Here is a 13,047-nt window from a genome sequence, read left to right as displayed (position 1 = left end):
GTGTGTGTGTGTGTGTGTGTGTGTGACAAGATCTTCCCAGATGAAGGCCACCATCTCGTCGGAGTAAAGAGTCGGCGCTACATGCTAGCCTCGCTGCTCAACTTCTTCAGACGCTGTTTTGAGGAGGAGGCGGCCGTTGCCATGGAAACGTCTAAAGAGGACGACTGACGCCTCGGAGGATCACGACCTTTTCACGTCACTTCAGTCTATATGTCACATTTAAACACATGAAGGAGAAAAAAACACCAGAAATGAAAAATAACCACCTCCTAACAGGTGCGGCAGAACGTTAGCTCATTAATACTGTGATTAATAATAATATTACTATTTATTATTACTTTTCATTATTATTGGTATCCAGTTTTATTATTTATTATTATTATTCATTGTTATTTATTATTGCTGGATCATCATTCTGGTAGCGTTGGCCTCCAGAGGTGCTGCTGGACTCTGATGACGTCATCAAACTGCAACGCTGCTTCCTGCTGCAGAAATTCTTTTTTTTTTTTTAAGAAAATGTATTTATTAATATCAACAAACATGGTATCTGTATCAGATGTACTCAAATCTGAAAAACCTGAAAAACCAGAGCCAGGCTGCCTCCATACAAACAGAAGAGACGAAAGAACAGAACAAAAAGAGCAGGGCATTAGGGGTTAATATTGGAAAATGAACCCACACTATGAAACAAGGTGTCATCACGCTCGTTCCTAAACCTGGAAAAGATCCGACTCTTCTTGATAGTTTAAGACCAATAACATTAAATGATGATTACAAGCTCCTGACACATTTATGATAACCAGTTAAAATCGGGCATATCCCCAATGATTTCTGACAATCTGGATTTATAAAGGGTGCTCGATACTTAATAACATTCACCATATTTTGGACTTAATTGACTATAATATAAGCCTTCGATATGATAGAACATGAATTTATGTTCAAAACTTTAGATTTATTTGGGTTTGGAATAAATGTATTAATGTAATTACAACATTTTACAAAGATACAAACAGTTCAGTGTGTTTTCCACAGAGATTCAACAAAGTATAAAACCAGGTTGTCCAATCTCTCCTGCTGCTGCAGAAATAATGTCCCTATCCTCCTGACTACCAGTAGTTCATTTTTGTCCTCTGTAGAGGACATTTCTAAACTTGAATGTCTCCCACCCCCTGCATTCTACTGAATTCATTCCTTTTGGTATCTGGAGAGGACATTTAGGGCTTTTCATTGATGCCACATGTGAAGGGGTGGGACTTTTGTACCTTCCTTTTTCTAATTCAGAAAAATGGAGTTCATCAGTAATAACACATTTTATGAGAAGAGACAAAGTACATAAGTATCTAATTACCATACAAAGACTGTGGGATTTTAAAAAAATGGTTATTGAACAATTTTTTTTTCCTGGTAATCAGGAGGATATCAACTAAAAATGCTCAATTTCTTAATTATCGGTTCTTTGCAAAGAGTTTTCTATCAGTCAGCTGGCTGATGACACAACCATCTTCTTAAATAACCTGCTGCAGAAAATGAAGGAATTCTGATATTTTCCTGTTTGTGGACCGAACCATCGGAACCAGAACCCGGCACCACTCTGCCGGATGATGTGTTTAAGGACCCAGAGTGGTGGGAGTTTCCTGTTCTTTCCTGTAATCTGTTTTTATTTTCAGATTAAAATCCTGTAATGTGAAAAATGTTTGCAATAAAAGATGGAAGATATGAAACAAACAGTTCATCCTGCTGAGAAATTAATCTAGATTATGGATTCGGCTGCCGGTCATGGACACCATCAGGCTCCTGCAGACCACACCAGAACACAGGAACAGGAAGTGTTTGTCTGACCTTTGACCCTGGCCTTTACTTTCTCTTGTTGGGTTGCAACCATGAAAATCTGAAATAAACTGGAAAAACTTTCTGGTTTTGTCCAGCTCCAGTTATTTCCCAGTTGTTTCTGCAGGTTAGTGGTTCAAATCCATGGATGTGTTTCTGAGCGAGCTGGAAAAGTATTCACACCCCAGGGAGTCGTTCAATAATCAATAAAATATTCACACCGGACAGGAAACCAAACATCAGGCAATGATTTAATCAGGAAAATATTCAATCCATTTTGGTTCCCTCCCTTCAACATCCCCAAAATCCTCAGTTCAGACTTTGACTAGGCCATTCCAAATCCTTTGTTGGCTTTAAATCCAGGCTGTGGCCTTCTGCTTTGACAGGAAGCATCAAGTTTGTCAGGAAAGTAGAGAAAAGTTTACTAATTTGAATATTTCCAAATTGAATTCTGTTAAAAGGAGCAGATTTCTATCATCAAAACAAGTGAAATTATTTTACTAGAAATGTTGATTATAAGTAAAAGTTACTGAATCTCATCCAGCCATTAATAACCGGTGGATTAATTTAGAGAATCTGAGCCAGTTCTTCCTGCCGCCAAACTTTCTCAGGTTGATTCCAAGATGGCCACCTGTGCAGACAGAACTCTGATGTCATGTCCTGGAGCTTTAATGTGAAACACAGACCAGAATAAAGCCCGAGCCCACCGCAGCATCTCAGCTAACTCATGGTCTGGACTTTGACTAGGCCACTAGGAGGAGCCTCCCAGTATGCCCAGTTTGGCTCAGTGTTCCCATCACGGTGTGGAAACTGGTTCTGATCTGGGAGAAGAGAAGAACACACCAGGTCCAAAGTTTTAAATTTTTTATTCATTTATAATCATCACCAGAGGACAATCACAATAATCCCGACCCGACCCGACCCGCCCAGTACAGCAAAAAGAACCAGAACAAGCAAAATTATAAAATCCATCCTAGGAGGAAAAATCAACCAACCGCCCAACAGAAACAATAAGAAATATACAAGAATCCAGGAGAATCATGGACTGAATCTCTGAGAATCTGAAAATAGATTTCTGTTCTCTGGACTCCGCTGTACAAACCTACGGCTCCCCGCGAGGGACATGCAAACACCGGAATTGCTGCCGGAAGACCATGGAGTGATCCAGATTAGTTTGAAGAACACCACAACCTGCTTCTACCGGCGGCCCGGACCGTCCAGAACCGTCCAGAACCCAAACGGCTCCACACCAGATTCATCCGAACCTGCCGTTCATATCGGAATAACACGGACTGCAGCGCCACCTCTGGAGAGCCTGAGTAGGTGCAGATTAAAGGGAAAATCCGATTAATCTGGGCTGTGTGGCGCGGCGAGCTGGACCAGAACCAGCAGCTGGACCTTTAATTTTATTACAAAAACCACAAAGTAAATTAGTGCCTTATAATTTATCCAGAAAAATTACACTTAGTTGAAGCTAAGTGTGCTAAACGTTTTCAAAGTTAGCTAAAGCATTAAGCTAAAAATTAAGCCGGTTCTGACTCAGCTCTTGGATCCAGCTGCTGGGTCAGAACCAGCAGCTGGACCTGCCGTGTTCCAACGTGCAGAGCGCCATCAGGGCAAATTAAAAAAATGTGAACCCATTTTATTTTTATCTGAAACAAAAAAATGTTTAAATCAGCAGGTGACTAGCTTAGGCATGCTAATCGTTAGCTTCTCCAATGCTAACAGGAAGTAGCTACAGCTGGGTGGGCTGTTGTCTTAATTTTGGCCCTAATGTTGCACCGTACTTGAACTTTTATTTTTTATTACAAATATACAAAGAGTTGTTGGTGGAAGTGATAAACTGATGCTCCTTTCAGATTTGTTTGGATGTGACCTTTTGACCTCGCAGCAGCAGCAGCTTGGTTCATGTCTGCTCAGGCGTTCAGGAGCTGGTGTGTGATTGGCCGTCAGTCCCATGACACCTACATTAGAGCCAGACAGCTGGAGGCCTCCAGTTCCTCTCCACTGTCGCCATGTACTTGCTCAGCGAAGCTGATGGGACTGGGTCAGTCTGGGTTTAATTAGACCAGATTTAAACCTTGCTGCTGTCCGTCAACAACATCCGTTACGTTAACTGGTCCAGTTCTAGAGCAGCAAGCCTGCAATAAAGGAAACACTCCAGGTGTGTTTTATAACATGATAGAAAGCTCAAAAAGGTGGAACTTAAATGATAACTTAAAAAAAATCTGAATCTTTGTTTTATTTTTTATTGTTTTTTCTGCTGTCTAATTCCAATATATTGGTAGATAATTATATTTTACTATCTATGGCTTATTATGATTTCACAGGACACAATGGAGCTAATCGGCTAACAGTCGAGCTAACTTTCTGTTTAGCATTTGTGCACTCTGAGCTTTTTATAAATTAATTTAAGATAAATTTATCTAGTTGTTTTGGAAACTTTCAGTTGAAGTTTAACATCTGAGTTGACGTTTTATTATATCAAGTTTAGACATTTACATTCATGCTCTTATTTTGAAGGAGGTGATGTCAGTTCTGCTTCCTGTCATGTTTAAAAAAAAAAAAAAAAAAAAAAAAAACATACAGGAGCAAAATAAAATGGACAAAAATATAAACAAGCACAATATCAACAACAGAACATTTAAATTGTGTCCAAAATAAATTGGGAGGTTTTGGTGTTTTAAGGGATAATATAATTCCAACTCAAGTTAGCACTTTAGCGTTAGCAGAAACAATGATTTGTGCGTTAGAGTTAGCACAGCTAGCTCTTTAGCTAGCAGAGCCCACCACTGATTATTATGATTATTATTATTATTTAGTCTGGTGTGTTTTCTGACAGAACTCTGTGCTGGTTTCTGTAAGCTGGACAACCAAACTGGATCTTTGGTTCTGGAACTGGACTGTAACTACGGACTCGGTTCTGATTCGCTGCTTTATTGCAGGAAATGGACTGTGGGATGATTATTAGAATACTGAAGGTTAAAGGTCAGATCGGCCGGTTGTCTGGAAACTCTTGAAGCTGAAGTTCTGATGTCATCAACTGATGGGTCCAGAATGAGAAAGTTCTGGTTTCGGTTCTGCAGCAGAACCTGCAGATGAAGCTTCACTTCTTCATCCCAGACATCCAAGGTCAGCAGAAGGTCACAGCTCAGACTGGTCCAGAAACCCAGTTTGTCAGGAGGACTGTCCCTTTAAAGGCTAAAGCTAACAGGAGGTTAACTGGACGCCAACAGCTGATGCTAATAGTTGATACTAACAGCTAATGCTAACAGAATGCTAACAGCTGATGCTAACAGGACGTTGTTTCTTCATACGTGCAGTGCGTTGCTTCCATCGGTTTATGGTGTCGGTGTCAGGTGGAGCTCCATCCTGTTATGTGGTGATGGTGGTGTCGCCGTCTCCATGGAGACCAGCGTGGCGGTGGTGCACATGTTGGGTGTGGAGGGCTGCAGTCTGAAGAACCTGGAACAAACGTAGGAAGTTCTCCGTGTGCTTAGCTGGGATCGTGAGCGATCCAGAAGAAGAAGTTGATGCTAGAGGCGATGACGCCCCTTGTTGTCCCCGCGGCGTCCCGCTGTCCTTCATGTCCACATATTTATACATTCACACAACAAAGCGCTCATTCAAGCCGGAGCAGCTCCAGCGGCTGAGTCCAGGCGGAGAACCGCCAGCTGTCACTCCTCCTCTTCCTCGTCTTCATCGGGCAGCGGCAGCAGCTCCTCCTTCAGACACTCCCTGTAGAAACCGCTCAGCGCCGCAAAGAGGTGCTGGCGGCTCGGCGCCGACAGGAAGTGACCTTCATCAGGGTAGATCTGAGGAGATGAGGACAACGCTCCTCATTAGCCTGCTAGCTCTACATTGTTAGCAGCAGCATGTTAGCATGTGGGGGTACCTGCATGGAGTAGTTGGCTCCGGCCTTCACCAGGCTCTTGACCAGCTCAGCTGAATGCTGGAAGTGAATGTTTGCTGGAAGGAAGGAGAGAGGGAGAAAGAAAGAAAGAAAGAAAGAAAGAAAGGAAAAACATGTCAGCAGGTCTCAAAGCCTGGACGGACTCATCAGAACCGCTGTCCTCTGCAGGTCCAGGCTGCATCAGCAGTGATGATTTATTAACCCCTTCCCTCCCAGGACTCTCAGTCTCACCGTCTGCTGTGGCGTGCAGTAGCAGCAGCGTCTGCTCTCGGAGCGCCTGGACGCTCTGCAGCAGGCTGGACACCTGCAGGGAGACAGGCTGGTCAGAAACACACCAATACACACACACACACACACACTCAGAGAAGCCCTGTAAAAGACTCTCAACACAGACAGAATCCATGAATATTTCAGTCATCAGATCAGGATCGTCATGTTCAGCAGACAGAAAGAGCTGCAGCTCTGCTGAGGTCAAAGGTCAGGAAGCTCACCTGGTATCTGCTGTCATCCCGTACCGGCAGGCCCAGGTAGCGCTCTGAGAACGCCGACGCTGTGGAAGGAACCACAGACAGTTAGCGGTTGCTAACTGGACAGGAAACCTGCAGGTTTCAAATAATTTCTGTTTTCAGAAAAACTTGAGCTGAGATCCGAGTTCATTTCCAGTGTTTATTATTCTCCCCTGATATGGAGCAACTTTTTGTTTATTATAGTGGCCGACAGCTGCTAACACTGAGCTAACGTTCTGCTAACATGCAGATAACGCACTGCTAGCACACAGCAAAATGCTGCTAGCGAGAAGCTACCATGTCTCCTAAACACAAAGAAACAGAAAAAAATTAATTACATAGATTTTATTGCGTTCAAAATTTTAACCCAATTCAATTTTTTAAATACTTTGTAAAATACCATGTTGAAAAATGTAAAATATTTTTAGTGGGGAAGCTGACGTTCCGGTCTGAAAGCTGCTGACTCACCGTAGAGCCTCCAGTCGGTGACGGGCGACATGGCGGCGGCGCATTTCACCAGGCTGTCTGTCGACTTCAGCATCATCAGCGCCAGGTAGCCGCCGTAGCCCTGAACACGACACACTGGTGAGTCCAGGCTGAGAGGAAGTGATGTCAGCATGCTGCTTCCTGTCTGCTCACCTGTCCAAACACGGCAATCCGCGAGCGATCGATGTAGGACAACTTCATCATGAACCTGCAGGAAAACATGGCCGACGTCCTGAACATCCAAACTTTATTTGTTTTTCACTACAAGCTGCAGGACACTGAACTTTCATTTTTACTTCATTTAAGTTTCAATTTCCAGCAGTTTTAATGAACTGAAGAACACAATAAAACTATTTTAAATGGTTAAAATCTGACATGTAAGAATACAAACTTTTAATTTTAACAACGGTTTTCAAAAAAGGTTAATAAAAGCCTGCAGAAATCGTTGGGTTTTGGCGGCGCAGCAGCAGCACTCACTCCAGCGCCGCGATCTGGTCCTGGACGTCCACCGTGCCCAGCCTCTGGTGCACCTCATGCAGGATCCGCTGGCCCTGGAAGCCGCTGCCCCGGCCGTCCAGCCGGGCCACGATGACGCCGTCCGAGCTGACCAGCACTGAGTCCCAGCCCAGGGAGAAGCGCTCGCTCACCGCCTGGCCACCAGGGGCGCTGTCACTGCACACACCACACAGCACGTCAACTTCCTGTCACACAGCACATCAGGGTCAACCAAACTAATCATCTGATTGGTCAACCAGAGCTCCAGAATTAAACCTTTAAACTATGAAGTACTTAACTTGTTTATGACATGAATTCATGACTCAGAATCAGAGAAAAGCAGTGATGCTGCATCCTGATTGGTTGGTACTCACATGACCAGCAGCAGGCTGTACTGACGCAATGGAGAGAAGTCTGGAGGGAAACAGATCTGCAGAGGGAAATCTGGAAACACAAAGGAGGCATCAGAGAGGACGCTGCTAGCACCCTGCTGCTAGCTCCCTGCTGCTAGCTCCCTGCTGCTAGCACCTTGCTGCTAGCTCCCTGCTGCTAGTACCCTGCTGCTAGCACCTTGCTGCTAGTACCCTGCTGCTAGCACCTTGCTGCTAGCACCCTGCTGTTAGCACCTTGCTGCTAGCACCCTGCTGTTAGTACCTTGCTGCTAGCACCCTGCTGCTAGAACCTTGCTGCTAACTTCCTGCTGCTAGCACCTGCTACTAGCACCATGCTGCTAACACCTTGCAGCTAGTTTCCTGCTGCATGGTGGAAGCTAGCTGCAAGTACGTGCTGCTGAGTACCAGCAGCAGGTACTCACATGACCTGCTGCTGGTCATGCGAGTACCAACCAATCAGGATGCAGCATCACTGCTTTTCTCTGATGCTGAGTCATGAATTCAGCTGCAAGGTGCTAGCTGCTAACACCTTGCAGCTAGCACCTTGCAGCTAGTACCCTGCTGCTAGCACCTTGCTGCTAACTTCCTGCTGCTAGCACCTGCTACTAGCACCTTGCTGTTAACACCTTGCAGGTAGCATCCTGCAGTAGCACAGCGCCCTGTTCTCACCGAAAGGCTCGACCCGGACAGTTTGGTACTCCTTCTTCTGGATCCGTTTGTACTTCAGAACCGCCTTCAGCACCGAGTTGTTCTCCAGGATGTAGTAATCTGAGGAGGAATACGACAGATTAAATTCACGATAATCTGCAGCAGAGCAACGGTTTGTCTGGTGGAGAGCGGAAACAAAATATAGTATATTCACAAATTTACTTCTGTCTTAAAGGGACAGTCCATATTAATCACATGCCAATGTTAGCTAGACGGTTAAAGTAAGAAAAGTGAAACCACATGACGAAAATAACAGACAATGAGCTGCAGCAGCTATCAGAGCGTTAGCTTACTGGAGTTATTGAGGCTGTGGAGGATCACAGTGGGAGCTTCAGGACCTGCAGGAGGAAAACACCAGCAGGTCAAGAAACGGTGGCTGCTGATTGGCTGAGAGGAGAACAGACACCAGCAGGTCAAGAAACGCTGGCTGCTGATTGGCTGAGAGGAGAACAAACAAAATACTGTTCATGGTTAACATTACAGTTACACTGCAGCTGCCTGTCTGACCAGCACCAGAACCAGGCCTGGTTCTTAACAACATGAGGGAGAACTTTGGACCGGGGAGGCACCATCTGTCCAGATCACAGCAGATCGGTTCTGATGGGGAACCGTGATGGACCGGGTTGAACAGTGACCCAGAGAAGATCTGCTGCAGGACCAGCTGTCAGTTATGTTTGTGTACTGGAAGCAGAACCAGAACCAGAACCACAGCTCTATCAGTTTGGGCCAAACCAACCCATCAGAACCCAGTCTGTTGCTCCAACTGAACCTCACTCCACCAGAACCGCTCCTGAAGTGGGCCTACCTTGGCAGTGCAGCAGCAGGTTCTGGTTGGACGGGCTGAGGTCGGCGCTGAAGTAGAGGCAGTTGGTTCTGTGAAGGTCACAGGTCAGGCATCGCCGTGGAAACAAACCCACCGTTTTAACGCTGAGCAGAGTAAAGACAATAAAACAATCAGCCGGTCCAAACTGGTTACCGGGTCAAACAGAACCGCTTCCTTGAAATGTTTAGAGAGGCCGACCTGTAGAGCTGCCGTTGCCGTGGCGACCCTTCAGTACTCAGGAAGTAACTGTAAAGAGACAGGAAGCAGTCAGTCTGGTTCTGACTAAACCGGTTTACTCTGTTCCAGAGGTTCCAACTGGTTCTGGGTCAGAACCAACCTTGCGGTACTCACAGGTTCTGATTGGGCTCGTCGTAGGCCAGGATCCGGGTCACCTCCCAGTTCCCAGAGGTCAGGTGTCGGACCTCATTCTGATCCGCCCGGAACTGGAGTGGACACAGCACCGGTTGGGGTTACCATGGCAACTGGAGGCCGTGGGCGTGTCAGTGCGTGGGTGGGCGGAGCCTGACCTGCGTGGTGAACATGGCGATGTGGTGGAACTCGCCCCGTCCGCCCTGCTTCACCGGGACGGTCAGAAAGAACCGGGACCCGTCCCTGGAGAACACAGGCTGCTGGTTCTGGAGAGACGAGACAGAACCGGCTGTGGGTCAGAACCGCCTGTTAGCTTAGCGCGTTAGCTAACTTTGAAAACGTTTAGTGCATTAGCTTACGTGGATTATAAAGAGCTAATTTTCTTGACAGTTTTGTAAAGTCGATGTCTGTGATGAAGTTTATCGACAGTTAATAATTCGTTAAGTAATTAGAGGATTATATTCATGCTTTTATTTTGAAAGGGTGAATTCTGATCAAACTTCTGAAATGTTCCAAAAAAGAAAGAAGAGGAAAATGTGAAAATGTCTCCATGTCCTAGTTCAGAGTATACAAACCAAGCTAACCAGGCTAGCGTTGATGCTACACATGGCTGTAGTAAACAGGAAGTAGAAGTTGCTAGCTAGCATGCAGTAGAGAGAGTCCTGCCCAGCTGGAGGGTTTAAATGTTTCAGGTTGGTCCCTCTGGTAGTGCTCAGACCCACCAGTGGATGGCAGCATTTGCTACATCTGAATTTATTCAATAAATAAGTTTCCATCTTGTATTGCTACGCCTGTTTTCTTGAAATTATTTTTTTTGTCGTTTTTGTAATTATTATGACTTTATGCATGTAATAATTTTTTTTCTTTGTCTTGTAATTCAGCGTTAGCTGACTAATGTTTATGACTAGTGGTTGGGGTTAGCGTAGCTAGCTGGCGGCGCCCCCTAGTGTTGGTTCTCTGAAGGTGAGCTTATTGGGCAGCGTAGGTTGTAATTTTCATTGCTACCACCAGGGGCAGGCTTCTGTTTTAGACACTGTTCCTGCAGCACGTCGACCTGTTTCCTCCACAGAGGAAGTTATAACTTAATGCTTCAGTTTCTACTATAAATATGAATGATTCTCAGAAATAACAGAAAACTGAATCAGCTTTTTAAATGATGATGAAGGTTTACCTGCTTAGACAGCCACAGCTCCGAGCTTTCCTCGTGTCTCTGCAACACAAAGAGCACAAGGTTAGCCCCTTCACAATAAAAGCCTCTCCTATTGGGTTGTTTTGTCAGTGCAGCCAAAGACTTTCTCTTGGACCAGAACCAGGTCGGTCCAACCAGAACCGCCTGGCCCAGTTAGGTAGCCCTGTTGCTAACTTTACCGCTACATCCAGCAACTTTTCAGAGAGTTTGTCCAAAAGCAGCTAACTACAAACCTGAACACCAGCGGCCTCATGCATAAAGCGGCGTGCGCACAAAAAATGTGCGGTCCCATATTTTACACAAAAGTCGACATGTATAAAAATTTACTTTGCGTCAAGGTTTGCGTAAATATACGCACACTTTTTCGCTGGGTGAAAATGTGCGGCAGCCACACAAATGTTTTCTGTGAATAATATGAAACTACAAAGTGTCAAAACTCACCTAAAATCAATGAAGTCTGACTACATTCAGTTATTTAGACCAAGAAGCACCAAACCAATGTTTTTCATGATTTTAATATTTTATTGTTAAACGATGAAACTGAACCCATTCATCCTCAGACAATAAGCTAACACGAACACAAAATAAAAATAAAAGGATGTGAAAACCTCGCTAGAATGTAAATAGCACTTTTCCTCAGTTTTTGTCTCATAAAGATGTAACACATTGATCTGTCACTGAAAGAAGAAAACAGGGTTGGATCAGCAGATTAACTCCAACCTGCTGAGTGAAACTAATCAACAGCTTTGATTATTTGAGGTGATCCAGGTGTGTCTGCAGTCACACGGATATCAGTAGCTGCATCCAGGTGAGCCGTAATGTGGAGCTTTGGCTCTGATGGAGAACAGAGGGAGGATTGATCAGAGATCATATTGATCTGATGGTTTATTGGTGTTTAGATTCATCCAGACTGATCAACCTGGGTCTCTGAGCAGAACTTAAAGACAGAGCCGAGCGGTACCGGTACCGGTCCAGCTGCAGCCATCGAGCCGCCCGCTTTGTGAAAGCGCCTTATGGACATAAAGCATCTTTATTCTGTAAATGTACAACTTATACACATGATTCTACTATTTAGAATAAACGTCCAGTTTCCCCCCAAAGACCCTCTGTCTCTTTAAATCCCGGCTGAACGCTCTGCTGCTGTTCAGACAGGCATTTGCAGGATCTCTTTTTATTATTTTTTTAATTTGGATTGTTTTTTTCTTTAAAACGTATTTTTGTTTTTGTGAGGTGACATTATGTGCCCTTAAAGCACCTTTTAAATAAAATATATAATAATTATTATTATAGATACTCATATCGCTACAAACAAGGCCGTTGCCATGGTTACTACCCCACGTGGTGGCAGACTTCCGGTATTTATACTAATTACATTAATATGTATTTATGGAGGAGCAGCAGCTGCTCTGTTTACCACAAATTAGGATCAATAAAGGAAAGGTGCGCGGCCACCTGCGGCTTTATGCATCCCATTTATTCCGCATTTTTCTACATTTTTCCGTACTCCAAGTTTTAGTGTGAAAACTGCTCATTCTTTTATGCATGAGGCTCCTGGACTCTGGTTCTGATAAGTAGCCATCTGAAGGCTTCAGCACATTTTATTTGGAGGTGTCAGAGTACCGGGGCGTGCTACATTGTTAAACCAAGACTCATCAACTCTGCAGAAGTCAGCACTGGTTCTGGTCAGATACCGGCGGATTCTGGAGGTTTGTCTGCAGCGTGTGGAGTGCGGCGTGAGGAGAGGACGCACCGTGACGCAGGCTCCGGTGGTGGTGTCACACACCGTCAGGATGGAGACGTTCTGGGCCCGGTTCAGCCAGCGCACCGCCGTCCGGGTCTTACTGATCCACTTCACCATGCTCACATAATGCTCCCTAAGAGAACAACACCATTACCGTCTGCTGATGCTCAGTGGCCTAGTTAAAGTCTCTGCTCTGAGGACAATCGGCATGAGAAAGCAGTGATTTTCTGCTGCCGCCCCCTGCTGGTCAGGAGGAGTGAGTTTCCTTAGAAACTTAATCTGATGTGAGTAATGAAGTTGGCTCACTGCGCTAACTAGCATCAGGCGAATGACTGAGTGACTGAAATGAAGTGATTACTTTTTAAAAATGCTTTTGTTGTGAATTGTTGATATATAAATAAACCAAACTGAGACTAAAGGCACACAACAGAAAAATGCAGCTAAATGGTAAAAACAAGCTGCGGCTCCACAAAAAGGAAGTCCTCCACACCACCAGGGGCAGTCTGGAGTCTGTTCTATAGTACTATAAAACATAGACGTCAATACGTAGACGCCTCATGGAGCGGGTCGGCCCGTTGCTGCGATACGTAACAGC

The 13,047-nt window shown here is 44.9% G+C and overlaps 2 protein-coding genes across 3 annotated transcripts in view; one reads left to right on the top strand and one right to left on the bottom strand.

Moving 5' to 3' along the window:
• The window catches only part of LOC106957771 (inactive dipeptidyl peptidase 10-like), a 57,478-nt gene extending 56,469 nt beyond the window's left edge, over positions 1-1,009 (top strand). For both annotated transcript variants that reach the window (XM_015049236.1, XM_015049235.1), the window contains exon 25: positions 31-1,009. In XM_015049236.1, coding sequence (XP_014904722.1) covers positions 31-168 — 138 coding nt within the window. In that variant the 3' untranslated portion in view covers positions 169-1,009. The remainder of the gene's footprint in view (positions 1-30) is intronic.
• Positions 1,010-4,534: 3,525 nt separating this feature from the next.
• dpp10 (dipeptidyl peptidase like 10) overlaps positions 4,535-13,047 on the bottom strand; it is a 37,074-nt gene continuing 28,561 nt past the window's right edge. Inside the window, exons 9-24 of the mRNA XM_015049222.1 lie at positions 12,462-12,585; positions 10,694-10,732; positions 9,681-9,788; positions 9,505-9,596; positions 9,352-9,399; positions 9,136-9,257; positions 8,624-8,668; positions 8,292-8,390; positions 7,605-7,674; positions 7,213-7,407; positions 6,889-6,943; positions 6,718-6,817; positions 6,235-6,293; positions 5,975-6,047; positions 5,726-5,799; positions 4,535-5,645 (exon numbers count right to left, since the gene is read on the bottom strand). Coding sequence (XP_014904708.1) covers positions 5,508-5,645; positions 5,726-5,799; positions 5,975-6,047; positions 6,235-6,293; positions 6,718-6,817; positions 6,889-6,943; positions 7,213-7,407; positions 7,605-7,674; positions 8,292-8,390; positions 8,624-8,668; positions 9,136-9,257; positions 9,352-9,399; positions 9,505-9,596; positions 9,681-9,788; positions 10,694-10,732; positions 12,462-12,585 — 1,441 coding nt within the window. The 3' untranslated portion in view covers positions 4,535-5,507. The remainder of the gene's footprint in view (positions 5,646-5,725; positions 5,800-5,974; positions 6,048-6,234; positions 6,294-6,717; positions 6,818-6,888; positions 6,944-7,212; positions 7,408-7,604; positions 7,675-8,291; positions 8,391-8,623; positions 8,669-9,135; positions 9,258-9,351; positions 9,400-9,504; positions 9,597-9,680; positions 9,789-10,693; positions 10,733-12,461; positions 12,586-13,047) is intronic.

This window comes from Poecilia latipinna, unplaced genomic scaffold, assembly GCF_001443285.1.
Source record: "Poecilia latipinna isolate Pla-1442-1.1 unplaced genomic scaffold, P_latipinna-1.0 Scaffold935, whole genome shotgun sequence".
Lineage (NCBI taxonomy): Eukaryota > Metazoa > Chordata > Actinopteri > Cyprinodontiformes > Poeciliidae > Poecilia > Poecilia latipinna.
This window is presented reverse-complemented; position numbering and strand designations above follow the sequence as displayed.